Genomic DNA, 14,138 nt, shown 5'->3' on the forward strand with positions numbered 1-14,138 from the left:
AAAAACAGACACATAGATCAATGGAACAGAATAGAGAGCCCAGAAATAGACCCTCAACTCTATGGTCAACTAATCTTCGACAAAGCAGGAAAGAATGTCCAATGGAAAAAAGACAGCCTCTTCAATAAATGGTGCTGGGAAAATTGGACAGCCACATGCAGAAAAATGAAATTGGACCATTTCCTTACACCACACACAAAAATAGACTCAAAATGGATGAAGGACCTCAATGTGCGAAAGGAATCCATCAAAATCCTTGAAGAGAACACAGGCAGCAACCTCTTCGACCTCAGCCGCAGCAACATCTTCCTAGGAACAACACCAAAGGCAAGGGAAGCAAGGGCAAAAATGAACTATTGGGATTTCATCAAGATCAAAAGCTTTTGCACAGCAAAGGAAACAGTTAACAAAATCAAAAGACAACTGACAGAATGGGAGAAGATATTTGCAAACGACATATCAGATAAAGGACTAGTGTCCAGAATCTATAAAGAACTTAGCAAACTCAACACCCAAAGAACAAATAATCCAATCAAGAAATGGGCAGAGGACATGAACAGACATTTCTGCAAAGAAGACATCCAGATGGCCAACAGACACATGAAAAAGTGCTCCATATCACTCGGCATCAGGGAAATACAAATCAAAACCACAATGAGATATCACCTCACACCAGTCAGAATGGCTAAAATCATCAAGTCAGGAAATGACAGATGCTGGCGAGGATGCGGAGAAAGGGGAACCCTCCTACACTGTTGGTGGGAATGCAAGCTGGTGCAGCCACTCTGGAAAACAGCATGGAGGTTCCTCAAAATGTTGAAAATAGAACTGCCCTATGACCCAGCAATTGCACTATTGGGTATTTACCCTAAAGATACAAACGTAGTGATCCAAAGGGGCACGTGCACCCGAATGTTTATAGCAGCAATGTCCACAAAAGCCAAACTATGGAAAGAACCTAGATGTCCATCAACAGATGAATGGATCAAGAAGATGTGGTATATATACACAATGGAATACTATGCAGCCATCAAAAGAAATGAAATCTTGCCATTTGCGACAACATGGATGGAACTAGAGCGTATCATGCTTAGCGAAATAAGTCAAGCAGAGAAAGACAACTATCATATGATCTCCCTGATATGAGGAAGTGGTGATGCAACATGGGGGCTTAAGTGGGTAGGAGAAGAATCAATGAAACAAGATGGGATTGGGAGGGAGACAAACCATAAGTGACTCTTAATCTCACAAAACAAACTGAGGGTTGCTGGGGGGAGGGGGTTTGGGAGAAGGGGGTGGGATTATGGACATTGGGGAGGGTATGTGCTTTGGTGAGTGCTGTGAAGTGTGTAAACCTGGTGATTCACAGACCTGTACCCCTGGGGATAAAAATATATGTTTATAAAAAATAAAAATTAAAATAATTTAAAAAAAAGATTTTATTTATTTATATGATGGAGAGAGACATAGTAAGAGAGGGAACACAAGCAGTGGGAGTGGAAGAGGGAGAAAGCAGGCCTCCTGCCAAGGAGGGAGCCCGATGTGGAGCTCGATCCCAGGACCCAAGCCAAAGGCAGCCACTTAATGACTGAGCCACCCAGGCACTCCAACAAAAGAAAAATCTTAAAAGCAGCCAGAAATAACTGAAACCAGAATATGAAAGATTATCTTTAAAAGCATTTAAAAAATAACAACCAAGCTAGGATTTTATACCCAATAAAAATATTCCTCAAATGTGAAGATGAGACAGACCTTTTCAGACAAATAAAACCTAAGAGAATTTGGGTTCTAGCAGATCTGAAATAAAGAGAAACTTCCCGCAAAGGAAAATAATCCCAAATGGATCCCTAAAGATACAGGAAAGAATCAAGAGCAACAAAAAGGATAAATACGTGAGCAAAACTAAGTAAATGTTGACTGCATAAAATAATAATAACATCTCATAGGGTGAAAATAGAGAAGTAAAATATCTACTAAAAAAGCATACTCTATGAGAGAGGAATAAATGGAATTAAAGTGTTCTAAGGTGTCCATATTTCCCGGAAGAAGGAATATATTAGTGTATATCAGATTTTGACACATCAAGGATGCAATTTAAAATCTTTGAACAACTAAAAGCACAGTAAAGAATACATAGCTAACATGCCAAAAGACAGATAAATTAAAATTTAAAAAAGAAAAAACTAATCCAAAAGAAGGTGACAGAAGAGAGAACACAGAGCAGCAGAAAACAAACATAAAACAAACAGTAAGATGATAGATTAAAAATCAAAATATAACAATATTAAGATTTACATTAAATATAATTGGACCAAATATTAGTACAAATAAAAGACACAAGTTTCAGGCTGGACAAATCTTCCAATCACTCCCTATCATCTTAGCATGGCTCACAAGGTTTTTCTGCTTGTTGTCATCTCCTTCCCCTATTGTATCCAATATGACAGATATCCACCTACTTCTTGATGTATACACACACCAGGGTCCTGGAAAAGTCTGGCAACTAGAAAAACAGTTTTATCGAAATAATTTTTCTTATATAAAACAAGGAAACACAAATATTTTAGAGGAAGTTGAATATGGTACTACACTATTAACTATAGAAAAAGTAGAAAAGAGAGGTGCCTGGGTGACTCAGTGTGTTAAGCATCTGCCTTTGGCTCAGGTAATGATCTCAGAATCCCCAGATTGAGTCCCATATCAGGTTCTCTGCTCAGTAGGGTGTCTGTTTCTCCCTCCCTCTCTGTTGCTCCCCCTGGCTTGTTCTCTCTCTCAAGAGAAGAATATGGATTTATTAATAAATTGGGAGTGGCTGAAAATTGGGACATGGAGGCTTTTTAAGTGATAGAAAATGTTCTAAATTTGGATCATGGTCATAGCTGAAGAACTCTGTAAATGTACCAAAAGTCGTTGAGTTGTAGACTTAAAATAATACATGTAAATTATACTTCCAAAAAAAGTATTCAAGAAGGTTGCTATGAAAAAGAGCTCTATGAATTAAGTATTATTAGCCCATTTTATGGATGAGGAAATTGAGGGCAAGATTTTCCCAGATTAACTCTGATTGCAAGCTTTTTATCCATAGCACTCTGCTATCACTCTTCTCCACATTTACCCTTCCAGATTGGTTGGTCTCAAAACCACACTGTAAGAATGGCAAGGGACAGTTAATGTGCCCATCTAACAGATGAGAACACTGAGGTTAGCATGGAGATCACACAAGATGTAGGCCCCCACTCCTTCAGAGATCTGTACTCACTCTTCACTGAGGCCACCGAGTCGGCCCAAGACCTGGTGGACGATGCCCTCATGGTCATCTTGCAGGTGCGTCTGCAGCACAGAGGACAGGGTATGCTCCTCCATCCACATCTAAATCCAGCACAGAGCAACAGGGGTCAGCTCAAGGTCACATCACCCATCATCGCTTTGTTGGAACACGCCTTTTGTTTCTTGTTTCCAAGAACCTTTTCTCCTTTGATTTCATTAAAATTTTCTCTTACAGTTCCTTCTAAAGATTTTTTAAATTTCTAGTTTGCATTTAAGTCTTAAAACATTGAACATTCATTTTCCATGGCATGAGGAAGGCATCTAATTTTTTCTGCACAAATAGTTACCAGTTGTCCCAGCACCATTTATTAATTTATCTTTTTATGCCTGGCCTGTCATGTACCTTATCATACACAGTTTCTACGTATACACAAATGTCATTCTAGGCTCTCTTAGTCTTTGGGTCTGTCTTTTTATTTCTGCACCAACACCATGTTGCTTTAATATCTGTTGCTTTATAGCAAAACTGTGTAGACTTTAGGGCAAATTCTCCCATATTCTCTAAAACAAAACTGTCTTAGCTATTCTTGGTTGCTTTGCCTTTCATATGTCAAGTTTTGGAAAACTGTCTTTTGGATTTTCTTGTAATTGGACTGACTTTATAGATTAATTTGGAGAGGATCACCATCTTTCCAAGATCAAGTTTTCCCATTCAAGAACATGGCATTTCTCTTCAGTCTTACTTTATGCCTCCAACATCAGTTTATAAACTTCTCCACTAAGCTCTTACACACTTTGGTCAGGTTTATTTTTAGACACCCTACAGCTTTTATTCTGAAGAGGATCCTTATTGGTTTTATCACTCGGTGCTTCTGGTATTGCAGGAAATCTGCTGCCTTGGGATGCTGATTTTGTATCTGGGAAATTTACTAAGCAATTTGAATAGATGCAATAGTTTGTAGATTCTTTGGGCTTCTCAATGGAGACCTTCATATCATCCACAAAAACCCTACAAAGAAGCCTCAGATCACCAATGGTGTTGTTTAGATCTTATCTTTATGGCTTTGGATCCTTTTTTTTTTTTTTTTTTTTTTTTTTTTTTTTGAGATGGGAGCAGGAAGAGCAGAGGGAGAAGGAGAGAGAGAATCTTAAGCAGACATGCTCAGTGAAGAGCCTGACATGGGACTCGATCCCAGAACCCTGGGATCATGACCTGAGTTGAAGGCAGATGCTTAACTGATTGAGCCACCCAGGTGCCCTTGGAATTTTCATCAAAGTCAATCTCTGACTTCTCTTGTAAGGAGTCTACAAGAACCTGTCAGAGTGCTTAGGGGGCTAGAACTTCATATAGAAAATTCTCTACAGCCAGGGTGGCTCAGTTCGTTAAGCCTCTGACTCTTGATTTGGGCTCAGGTCATGATCTCAGGGTTGTGTGATTGAGCCCTGATTCAGGCTTCACACTCAATGGAGAATTAGGCAGAGATTCTCTCTCTCTCCTGCCCCAACCCCCGCCCCCTCAAAAAAAAAAAAAAAAAAAGGAAGAAAATTCTGTACAGCCTTGCTGCTCTAATTGGTAAATGAACAGTCACTAAAGTATATGGGGGTCTTTGGTGGGTACTTCAGAATGCAGATAAAAACAGCAACAGGACTCAAACACAGTCGAGGGGACCAAGGCCATCCAACTCCAAGGTGCCTACAATTGTCACACCAACCTCTCCAATGTTATCAAATGCTGGCTCATGAATGCTTAAATTCAGAAGCAACAAGCTGCTTCAGTGGGCTAGAGTGCTGACCTGGTCATTGTTACCTGGTAATTTTGTGACCTTGGGCAAGTTTACTCTTTATTTCAAGTGCATAGTTACCAAGGAGTGAAAGGGAGAAGCAATCAGGACATGACTGGTACACCCTCATGGTTTTGTAGTGTCTTCCCATAAAAGGGGCGAATTACAGGTGGCTTGTTCTAAAGCCAGCACCTCAGGCAAACATCGTCATGCTGAGGGAAGGGGACATTGCTGTTTTAAAAAACACAGTCAGGGCAGGCTTCATTGCGGGGGTGGCCTCACAGGAGGGTGACATGGGAGCAAAGACTTCAGCAGAACAAGGAGGTCAGAGGGAAGCCAGACCCTGACATGGAAGGCCTCATAAGACATGGTGAGGATCCTGGCTTTTCTCCGCATGAAGAAAAAAGCCACTGGGGGGTTATAGCAAAGAAGTGACACAATGTGACTGTGTCTTTTAGCAAAGCTGATGTACTGGCAATTATAAGATGCACAATTGTTTTAAGTATCACTAAGGGAGACAAATCACTGCCAATTAAATTATGATGCATCTCCATGTCCAGGCTGTTAAATGTTTTTAAAATGTGCATCTTAAAAATCAATGTCATGTGGTATGTTTTTGAAGGATCACTCTGGCTGGGGGTTGAGAATAGATCACAGCAGTGGAGGCAGATTCAGGGAAACTGGGGGCCTGCTGTCACAGATGAGAGGTGTGGTACCTGTGACCAGGTGTAAAGGCAGACATGATGAAAGTGGTTCCATTCTGGACTAGACAGAAAGGAGAGTCTGTGTGACTTTCTGTCAGTTCCACATTGGGGGTGAAAAAAGGGCAAGTCGAGACAAATCCAGGGGTTTTGGCCTTGTCAACGGGAAGATGGAGGAAGAGTGTGGATGGAGAGGTTGGGCAGGAAGACCAACAATTCTGTTTTGGGGCATGGGATACGTCCATGCCTATTCATCAAATACAGGAAGCTCTCAGGCAGAGAGTGGAGTTTGGAATGCATCCTGAGCTGATGACATAAACGGGGAAGGTGCCGCCCTCAGTCCAAAAACTGAGGGACAGAATCCTGCCAAGAACCATGTAAGTGAGCTTGGAAGTGATTCTCTTCTGGTCGAGAATCCAGATAAGACCCCGGCCATGGGCTGGATTGCAGCTCCGAGACCCCAAGCAGAGGACTCCGTGAAGCCATGTCTGGACTCCTCACCTGCAGAAACTGTGGGATAATGAATGTATTTTGTCTTAAGCCACTGGTGATTATTTGTCATGCAGCCTTAGGACACCAGGACGGATGGTATGTGACTGGATGGGTCACCAAGAAAGTACATGCAGACGGATAGGAGGGCGCCGGGCTGCATCCTGGGCCACTCCAGGGGCAGATGCAGTGAAGGTGAGAAGGAACCAGCAAAGGAGACTGAGAGCTCAGAACAGGTAGGAGCAGGTGTGGTGGCCAGGTGAGGGAAACCTGCCTACAGTGGGGCTGGGAGAGTGGGGGGAGAATGGGAGATGATGTCAGGATTTAACACATGATGGACTGATGACCGTGGGGGGTGTTACTAACAATGGGACGAGCTACTACGGACCACACCCACCGCCATATGCCCTGTGAAAAGTGCAGACTCCCGGGTGCCTGGGTGGCTCAGTGGGTTAAGCCTCTGCCTTCGGCTCAGGTCATGATCCCAGGGTCCTGGGATCACGCCCTGCATCAGGCTCTCTGCTCAGCAGGGAGACTGCTTCCCTTAAAAAAAAAAAAAGTGCAGACTCCCCTATGGCAGTCCACTACTCTCCCACTGAGGCTGTTTCTCCCACCACTCAGTAGCTGAAAACAACACAAACTCTGCAGCTTATGGTTCTGCAGGTCAGAAGTCCAAAATGAGGCTCAAGGGGCTAAATCCGAGGTGTCAGCAGGCTTACTTGCTTTCTGGAAGCTCTGGGGCAAACTCCACCTCCCTGCCGTTTCCAGCTGCTGAAGACCACCTGTATTCCTGGGCAAGTAGTCCCTCCCTCCATCTTCAGTCCAGTGATAGCTGGCTGGGCTTTCTTCCTCCAACCACATCACTCTGACTTTCCTGCATCTCCCTTTCACTTATACAGGACCCTGGTGATTCTATTGGTTCACCTGGATAGTCCAGGAGACTCTCCCCCGTCTCAAGATCTTGAACTTAACCACATACATAAAGTCCCTTGTGCCACATGAGGTCCTATGTTCATAGCCACTAAGAATTAGGACGGGGACACCTTTGGGGGTACCCAGCACAGTGGACTGGGGAAAAGCCCAGAAAGCAACATTAGGACAGATTACATTTTGAGAACCACCATTCTACAACCTGTTCCAACTGGGTAATGGGTAATGGACAGATTCCATAATATTTAATAATATTTGTGTTCCCTGAGTAACAGGACACGAAATTGCTACGGCCCTTTGGGTAGAAGACAATGTGGGAAAAGATTTGTACAATCCGGGTGTGTGTTTCATTTTCCATGAAGTTTTGTTGGTGCTTTTCTTCTTAGACTAAATATTCATCTGAATCATAGAAAGCGCATTGTTTATTTTTATCATCAAGGAGGAAATCTGGTAAGTGAGGATGCACGTGCATCTCTAAATATCTTGTGGCAATTTAAGGCAATTAAACAACCAATCAGTAAATTAATTATGACATATACACGTTGAGAAAACGGTCCTGGGTCATACTTATTCAATCAGTTGATGAAGCCATTAACCACACTGCTTGCTTCTTGCATGCAGAACTCTTGAAACCCTCCTGCACAAGCCACAGAAAATTCACAGGCACATGTATACTCACTAAGTAAATAAATAGGAAGTAAAAACCAGAAACTAGGCATTGTCTAATATTTGTTTATGATAACTCAAGGGCTGCAGATGCATTATGGCTATTGATCTAATAATTTATCAGAAATGAAGTTCTGGATTTTTTTTCAATATCAGTATCATTAAATGAGAGAAAAGCTTTGTGAAAGGTCTTACCTTGCAACCCTGTTAGGTATTTTAATACTAATTTTTATTTTTATTTTTAAAAAGATTTTATTTATTTATTTACTTGTTTATTTATTTGTTTATTTTTAAGATTTTATTTATTTATTTGACTGGCAAAGATCACAAGTAGTCAGAAGAGACAGGCATAGAGAGAGGGGGAAGGAGGCTCCCCACTGAGCAGAGAACCCGATGCGGGGATCGATCCCAGGACCCTGAGATCATGACCTGAGCTGAAGGCAGAGGCTTTAACCCACTGAGCCACCCAGGCACCCCAAGATTTTATTTATTTATTCAACACAGAGAGACACAGTGAGAGAGGGAACACAAGCAGGGGAAGTGGGAGAGGGAGAAGCAGGCTTCCCCCTTAGCGGGAATCCTGATGTGGGGCTTGATCCCAGGACCCTGGGATCATGATCTGAGCCAAAGGCAGACACTTAATGACTGAGGCATCCAGATGCCCCCTTATCCTTACTTTTAACTCAGCAGCAGAAATTCTGAGACATTTAGCAAGTTTTGCAAAATCCCAGAGATGAATGGGGTCAGGGGAAGTCAGGTAACCGGCCCGAACCAACCAGCCCATGGACAGGGCTATGCTGGCTCAAATCCACATATCCAGCTTACAAGGTTAGGGTCCCATCTGTAAACTACAGCTGCCTCTCAAAGGACCTCTCTCCTGTTTGGGGGGCCTTCATCGGAGGCACATTAGACTCACATGGCCAGCCTGTCGTCCATCCTCCCCAGAGACTGTAAATTCAGTGGTCTGGGCCCAGGATTGGTGTGAACCCAATGGATTCAGCTTCAACTCCATCCCTTGGAAGAATAGTAAGGTGACCCTGTGATAAGTTCCAAAGCTGCGTCATTGTTGGTAATGCAGCCACATTTCCTGAGCCCTCATTGTGTCCTAGCCCCTGGACTTTGAATAAGGGAATGAGAAACGGAAAGCAGAGTTGCTATTCTCTAGGAACTTAGAGCCAAGAGCAGGAGACAGACAGATTGAGAGGAACACACGAGGCAGCTGTTGGAGGACTGAACGGAATTAGCAGGAGGTCTAACAAGAAGCCAGGCCCTCTGGGGCCCCATGGCTGTGAGCGGCCCTGTGCAGGCACAATGCCCTCAACTCCTTATTAGGTACCTTGGACAGCTCCTGCTTGTTGCTTTGGAAAACCTCTCCCTTTCAGGAGGCCAGTGCGCTTCAGTAGGAATTGGACCCCATGGTCATGAGGCAGGAGTTTTTTCTTATAACAAGCTCCCAAGGGGTGGGCAGTCCAGGGCTGGGACAGTGGCATCCACTCTTTGCTCCACCATTCTGAGCCCATCCACCTGCATCCTCCTGCTGCATCCTGACTCTAAGTCAGTGGAAGGCTGGCACGCCCTAGGCCTCTTGCACATGCTCTGGGCAGGAAGAACAAGGAATGCCAAAAAAGGGGATTTGTCCTAGCAACACTCAGCTCTTGTATTAGAAGGGAATCTCTTTGCAGGGACCATACTCTGTCTCATCAGCCAGGACTGTGTCACCTGGTCACTGCTAGGTACTGGGCTAATAAACACGTTCTTATTACAGCCTGTGGTGTGCAGGAAGCAGGAAAGGATGGAAATGCAGGTGCTTTAGTACGGTCTCATTTGGAAATTCCTCCTTTATTTTATAAGTCTTAATTTTATTTTAAATAAAAACCAATGTATATTAGTTTCCTATTGCTGCCATAACACATGACTACAAGTTCTGTGACTTAAAACAATGCAAATTCATTATCTTACAGTTCTGGAGGTCAGAAGTCTGACATGGGTCTTACTGGGCTAAAATCAGGTGCTGACTGAGCTGTGATCCTTCTGGATGTCCCAGGGTGGGGGTAGCCCGCACCTACCTGTTCCTGCTTCTGGAGGAACCTGCCTGCCTTGGCTTGGGGCCATATCACACTGTCCTCTGCTCAAGTCATCACTTCTTCTCTGACTCTGATCCTCCTCCTTCCTTTTTAGGAGGACCCTGTGATTACCCAGGGGCCCCTGGGTATGCCAGGACATCTCTCCATTTCAATATCCTTAATACACTCACTTGGACAAGGTCCCTTCTGCCTTGTTAGTGACTAATCACAGGTTTTGGGTATTAGGATGTGGTCATCTCTGGGGACCATTATTCTATCTACTGCATGGATCCCCAGTTTTAATGAGGAAACAGGCTTTCACTGGAAAGCAGGAGCTCCAGGTGAGCACCTCCCCACCAGTCCACTCCCCCAGGAGTGACCTTCTCTTTTTGACTTCTGCCCTCCGAAAGCACAGGCATCACTGTCCTTTCTCGATGGACCAGTCAGAGGCATTATCTACTGACTTCCCATCCTCTACTCTATTCTCTTCCCACCTTGGTTGTGAAGGGTTAGCAGGGTTCAGTGTTGATCAAGTGCCCAGCTCAGGCACTGATGAAATTTCTCATTATTCTTTCTAAGTGTAAAAACCACAGACCCCAGCCCCAGTTGGCCAAAATGCCCACCTGCTTGTCTTGCTCCAGGAGATCTTGGAAGAGTTCCCACTGCTGCTTCCGGAAGCGATCTGACTGCCCCAGCTGCCGAGCTGCGTTCTCCTGGACCTCCTGCCTCAAGTACTCGCACTCTGCCCGGGAGAGGCCCGTCACGCCTGGCAGTGTCTCGAGGAAAAGGAGGTCCACAAACTTCTGGAAAGTTTCCATGGTGCTGCGGTACAGCTCCTGAAGCCAAGAGCACGTGATGGAGTTACAAGGCATGTTCTTGCTCTGGGCAGGGCCATGGGCTTTCCACAAAGCACAGAGGAAACCCAGCAAAGGCAGCTCTCCAATCACACACACACACACACACACACACACACACACACACACGAGGGCAGGGGAAGGGGGTAGAAGGAGAGGGAAAAGCAGACTCTCTGCTGAGCGTGTAGCCCAATGCAGGTCTTGATCCCAGGACTCCAGGATCATGACCTGAGCAGAAGGCAGACACCTAACCAACTGACAACCTGGTTATCTCCTTTAGAAGCATCTACCCAGACGCACAGAATCACAAGCACACCTTAACCCTGCACCACACACCTTCGCATGCATGGTATTTCCAAGCATCTCCTAAGATACAGACTCCAGCAGGTGTAACCTCTCCACACCTGACCACCTCTCCCAATGTTAGAAAAAAAGGGAGTCTTTACCTTCATGGCTCAGGCCCTCCCAGGCCTGGCAACCAGCCCCAGGCCGAGGAAAACCAAATACACAACATCCCAAGGACATCGCTAGAGGGACGAGACCATGGTCACTTTAGAGTCACCACAAGCCTTTATTGAAATTGATATATTTGCTGCCACCCACTGAGACTGGCCCAGTGCTTCTACATCCCATGCTCATTCCTCCAGTAGCAACACCTAGTGGGCATTTTGGCCTTACTTTGTAGAGGAGGAAAGTGGGTTCAGTTGACCAAGATCTTAGGCTCGAACCCTGGCTTGGGAGAGAGAACTTCAGCCTGCTGGAAAATATCCCCTACTGGGGGTGGGCTCAGGTGGGCTCGGAGGCCACAGGACAGGGCATCAAGGGCACCAGCCCCACAAGTATGAGCTCACTAGACCAACCCTATTCCCTCCATAACAGTAGTTTTCAAACTCAGCTGTGCATCAGAATGCAGTTAAGATAGAGAAACCGAGGCACGAGTTAGATAAGCTGGTCCTGAGCCCAGAACTGGCCGATGGCCTAGCTGGGATTGGATGGAGCCCAGGCACCTGACTCCAGAGCCAGGATGTCCCTGCCGTACCACAAGGTCCACACTGAGCAGCATGTGGTCTTCTTATGGGGATGTCCATCATTCTCCCCTAATTCAGGATGGCCTCATCTTAACTAATTACATTTTCAAGGACCCTTCTTCCAAGTAAGGTCACATTCTGAGGTTCCAGGAGAATAAGACATTTTGGGGGCTACTGTTATGAATGGAATTATGTCCCCCAAATTCAAATACTGAAGCCCTAAGCTCCAATGTGACAGTATCTGGAGATAGGGCCTTCAAGGAAATGGCTGAGGTTAAGTGAAGTCATAGGGTGCGGTCTTAAGCCAATAGGGCTGTGTCCTAGTAAGAGAAAGACCCCAGAGCTCTTTCTCTCTATGAGTACATAGGAAAGGCCAGGTCAGAACACAGCAAGGAGGTGGCCATCTAGTACCCAGGAAGAGGGTCCTCATCAGAACCCAACCCTGCCCACTACTTGACCTTGGACTTCTGGTCTCCAAAACAGTGAGACACTAAATGTCTGCTGTTTAAGCCCCTGTCTAGGGTGCTTTGTTACAGTGGCTGAGCTGACCGATACAGACACCCTTCACCAGTATAGCTGCCAGGATGCTGACGGTTTGTATTTCCCACCTTCAGATGTTTTCCTGGGCCTGGGATGCACACTGACAGCTCATCCACAAGGCCTGTCTCCCACTCTGAAGCTTGGCTCAGGCATCACTTCCTGCAGACAGCTGTCTTTGACCCGGCCTTAACCCCCGGCATCGCTCACGCCTCTTCTCTGTACCCATGAACAGGGATGTTGTAACGGGAGCCAACTGGGATCAGGCATGTCCCAGATGCCAGCTGCTGCCTAAGGACTTCACGCCCATTCGGTGCCCACATCACCCCTGTGAAGGCCTATCATTGTCCCCATTTCACAGACACGGAAACTGGGAACTGCTAAGGCCCACTCAAATCTGGAGGCCACATAGTGAGGAAGGGGAAGAGCCAGGACGCAGACCCAGGATCTCTGAGTCTGGAGTGGACCCCGCATGCGCTTCCCATCGCTGCCGCACTTGTCAATTTCCTTCGTGCTGAGATGTCTGCGTTTCTGCTTTCCAGCAGCTCTGGGGTTGCCCGAGGCAAGGGCTCTGTGTCTTGGTCATCATCCCCTGCGAGGAGGCCCCTGTCACTTTGGAGGGGATGGGTGGTGTCTCCTGTTCCCTCAGTCAGTCCTCAGGCCAGCATGGAGTCCCCGTCCCTGTTCTGGAGTTGCATAAGGTTGCCCAGTGAGAAAGAGGTGCTGCTGTTCCTCTAACCCAGGCTCCCTGTTCTGGGGTCAGCTCTCAGCCCTCCATCCTCAACACTGCACTGCCTGCGGACTCCCACAAAAGCCAGCCTCCTTTCCATTCCTGGGAGAACGTTTGGTGCATTTGGAAGTCAGAATCCTGAACACCCCAGAAATGGAAGGTGTCTCCAATAGGACCCTGGTGTGTGAGGCGGAGAAGGACCCACAGAGGTCGTGTGGCCTGTCTGCTGCCCAGCCAGAGGGCCAGGGTGGGACCTGAGCTTGTATCTTTGGGGTCCGACCCACAAGGAGATGGATTGCCACACATGCGCAGATCTGGAGGGTTCTCTGCAGGTCCCACTGTGAGGCCACGTACCTGGCAGAGCACAGCCACGGCCTCAGTAGTTCTGACGTCCTCCTCTTCCTCCAGGGAACTCTGGGTCAACCTCTGCCTCTCCAGAACCGTGTGAAAAGCCTGTGAATAAAACAGGAGCTGAATCTTGTGGGAAAATGCCCATTTTTTTTTCTAGAAAAATTCCCCCAAAGGGCCACTTTCATAGCTGGAGGATGTCATCCCTGATTTATATATAAAGAAACCGAAGCATGGGGATATTGCGTGGCTGCAAATTGCAAACCTGATCCTGGCCACAAGCCACCCAGACATCATTCTGTGACTGAGTTGCTGGGGACCATCACCCAGGCCCTGGGAGATCACCCAGCAGAGCCCACCACCTAGCAGGGGCAAAGCACATAGGCCGTGAGAGGTCAGTGTGGTCAGCCCTCACCACGTGGCTAAGCCCTGCTCCGAGGAGCCCAAAGAATGGGCTCCTCAGATCATGCCTCGGATATGATCAGAGGGACAGACTCTTCTTAGGGACGTCCCCTGAGTCTGCTGAGCACCAGTGCACGCCTGGCCTGTGCTGAGGTGCTGGGCAGAGCCGACCTGGACCACCTCTCCCTGACACCCCCGCACTCAGGATTGTGCAATGCGATGGCCAGAAGTCTCTGAGCACACAGAGCAGCATAATCCTACAGGCTGACTTAGCTGCATCTTCTCCAGGACAGAAACAGCCCCCCATTCTACCTCGTGACCTGGGAAGAGGCTCCTTGAGGG

At 46.4% G+C, this 14,138-nt stretch overlaps 1 protein-coding gene across 7 annotated transcripts in view; it reads right to left on the minus strand.

Annotated features, from left to right (window-relative positions):
- EVC (EvC ciliary complex subunit 1) overlaps positions 1-14,138 on the minus strand; it is a 63,747-nt gene that overhangs the window by 14,271 nt on the left and 35,338 nt on the right. For all 7 annotated transcript variants that reach the window (XR_004283353.1, XR_004283354.1, XM_032333802.1 and 4 more), the window contains 3 exons: positions 13,401-13,499; positions 10,521-10,733; positions 3,260-3,369 (listed from right to left, as the gene is read on the minus strand). Coding sequence is in view for 5 of the 7 variants with exons in the window: in XM_032333802.1 (XP_032189693.1) it covers positions 3,260-3,369; positions 10,521-10,733; positions 13,401-13,499 (422 nt within the window). In the remaining 2 variants the exon portion in view is untranslated. The remainder of the gene's footprint in view (positions 1-3,259; positions 3,370-10,520; positions 10,734-13,400; positions 13,500-14,138) is intronic.

The sequence above is a fragment of the Mustela erminea genome, chromosome 2, assembly GCF_009829155.1.
Source record: "Mustela erminea isolate mMusErm1 chromosome 2, mMusErm1.Pri, whole genome shotgun sequence".
In the NCBI taxonomy this organism is placed as follows: domain Eukaryota; kingdom Metazoa; phylum Chordata; class Mammalia; order Carnivora; family Mustelidae; genus Mustela; species Mustela erminea.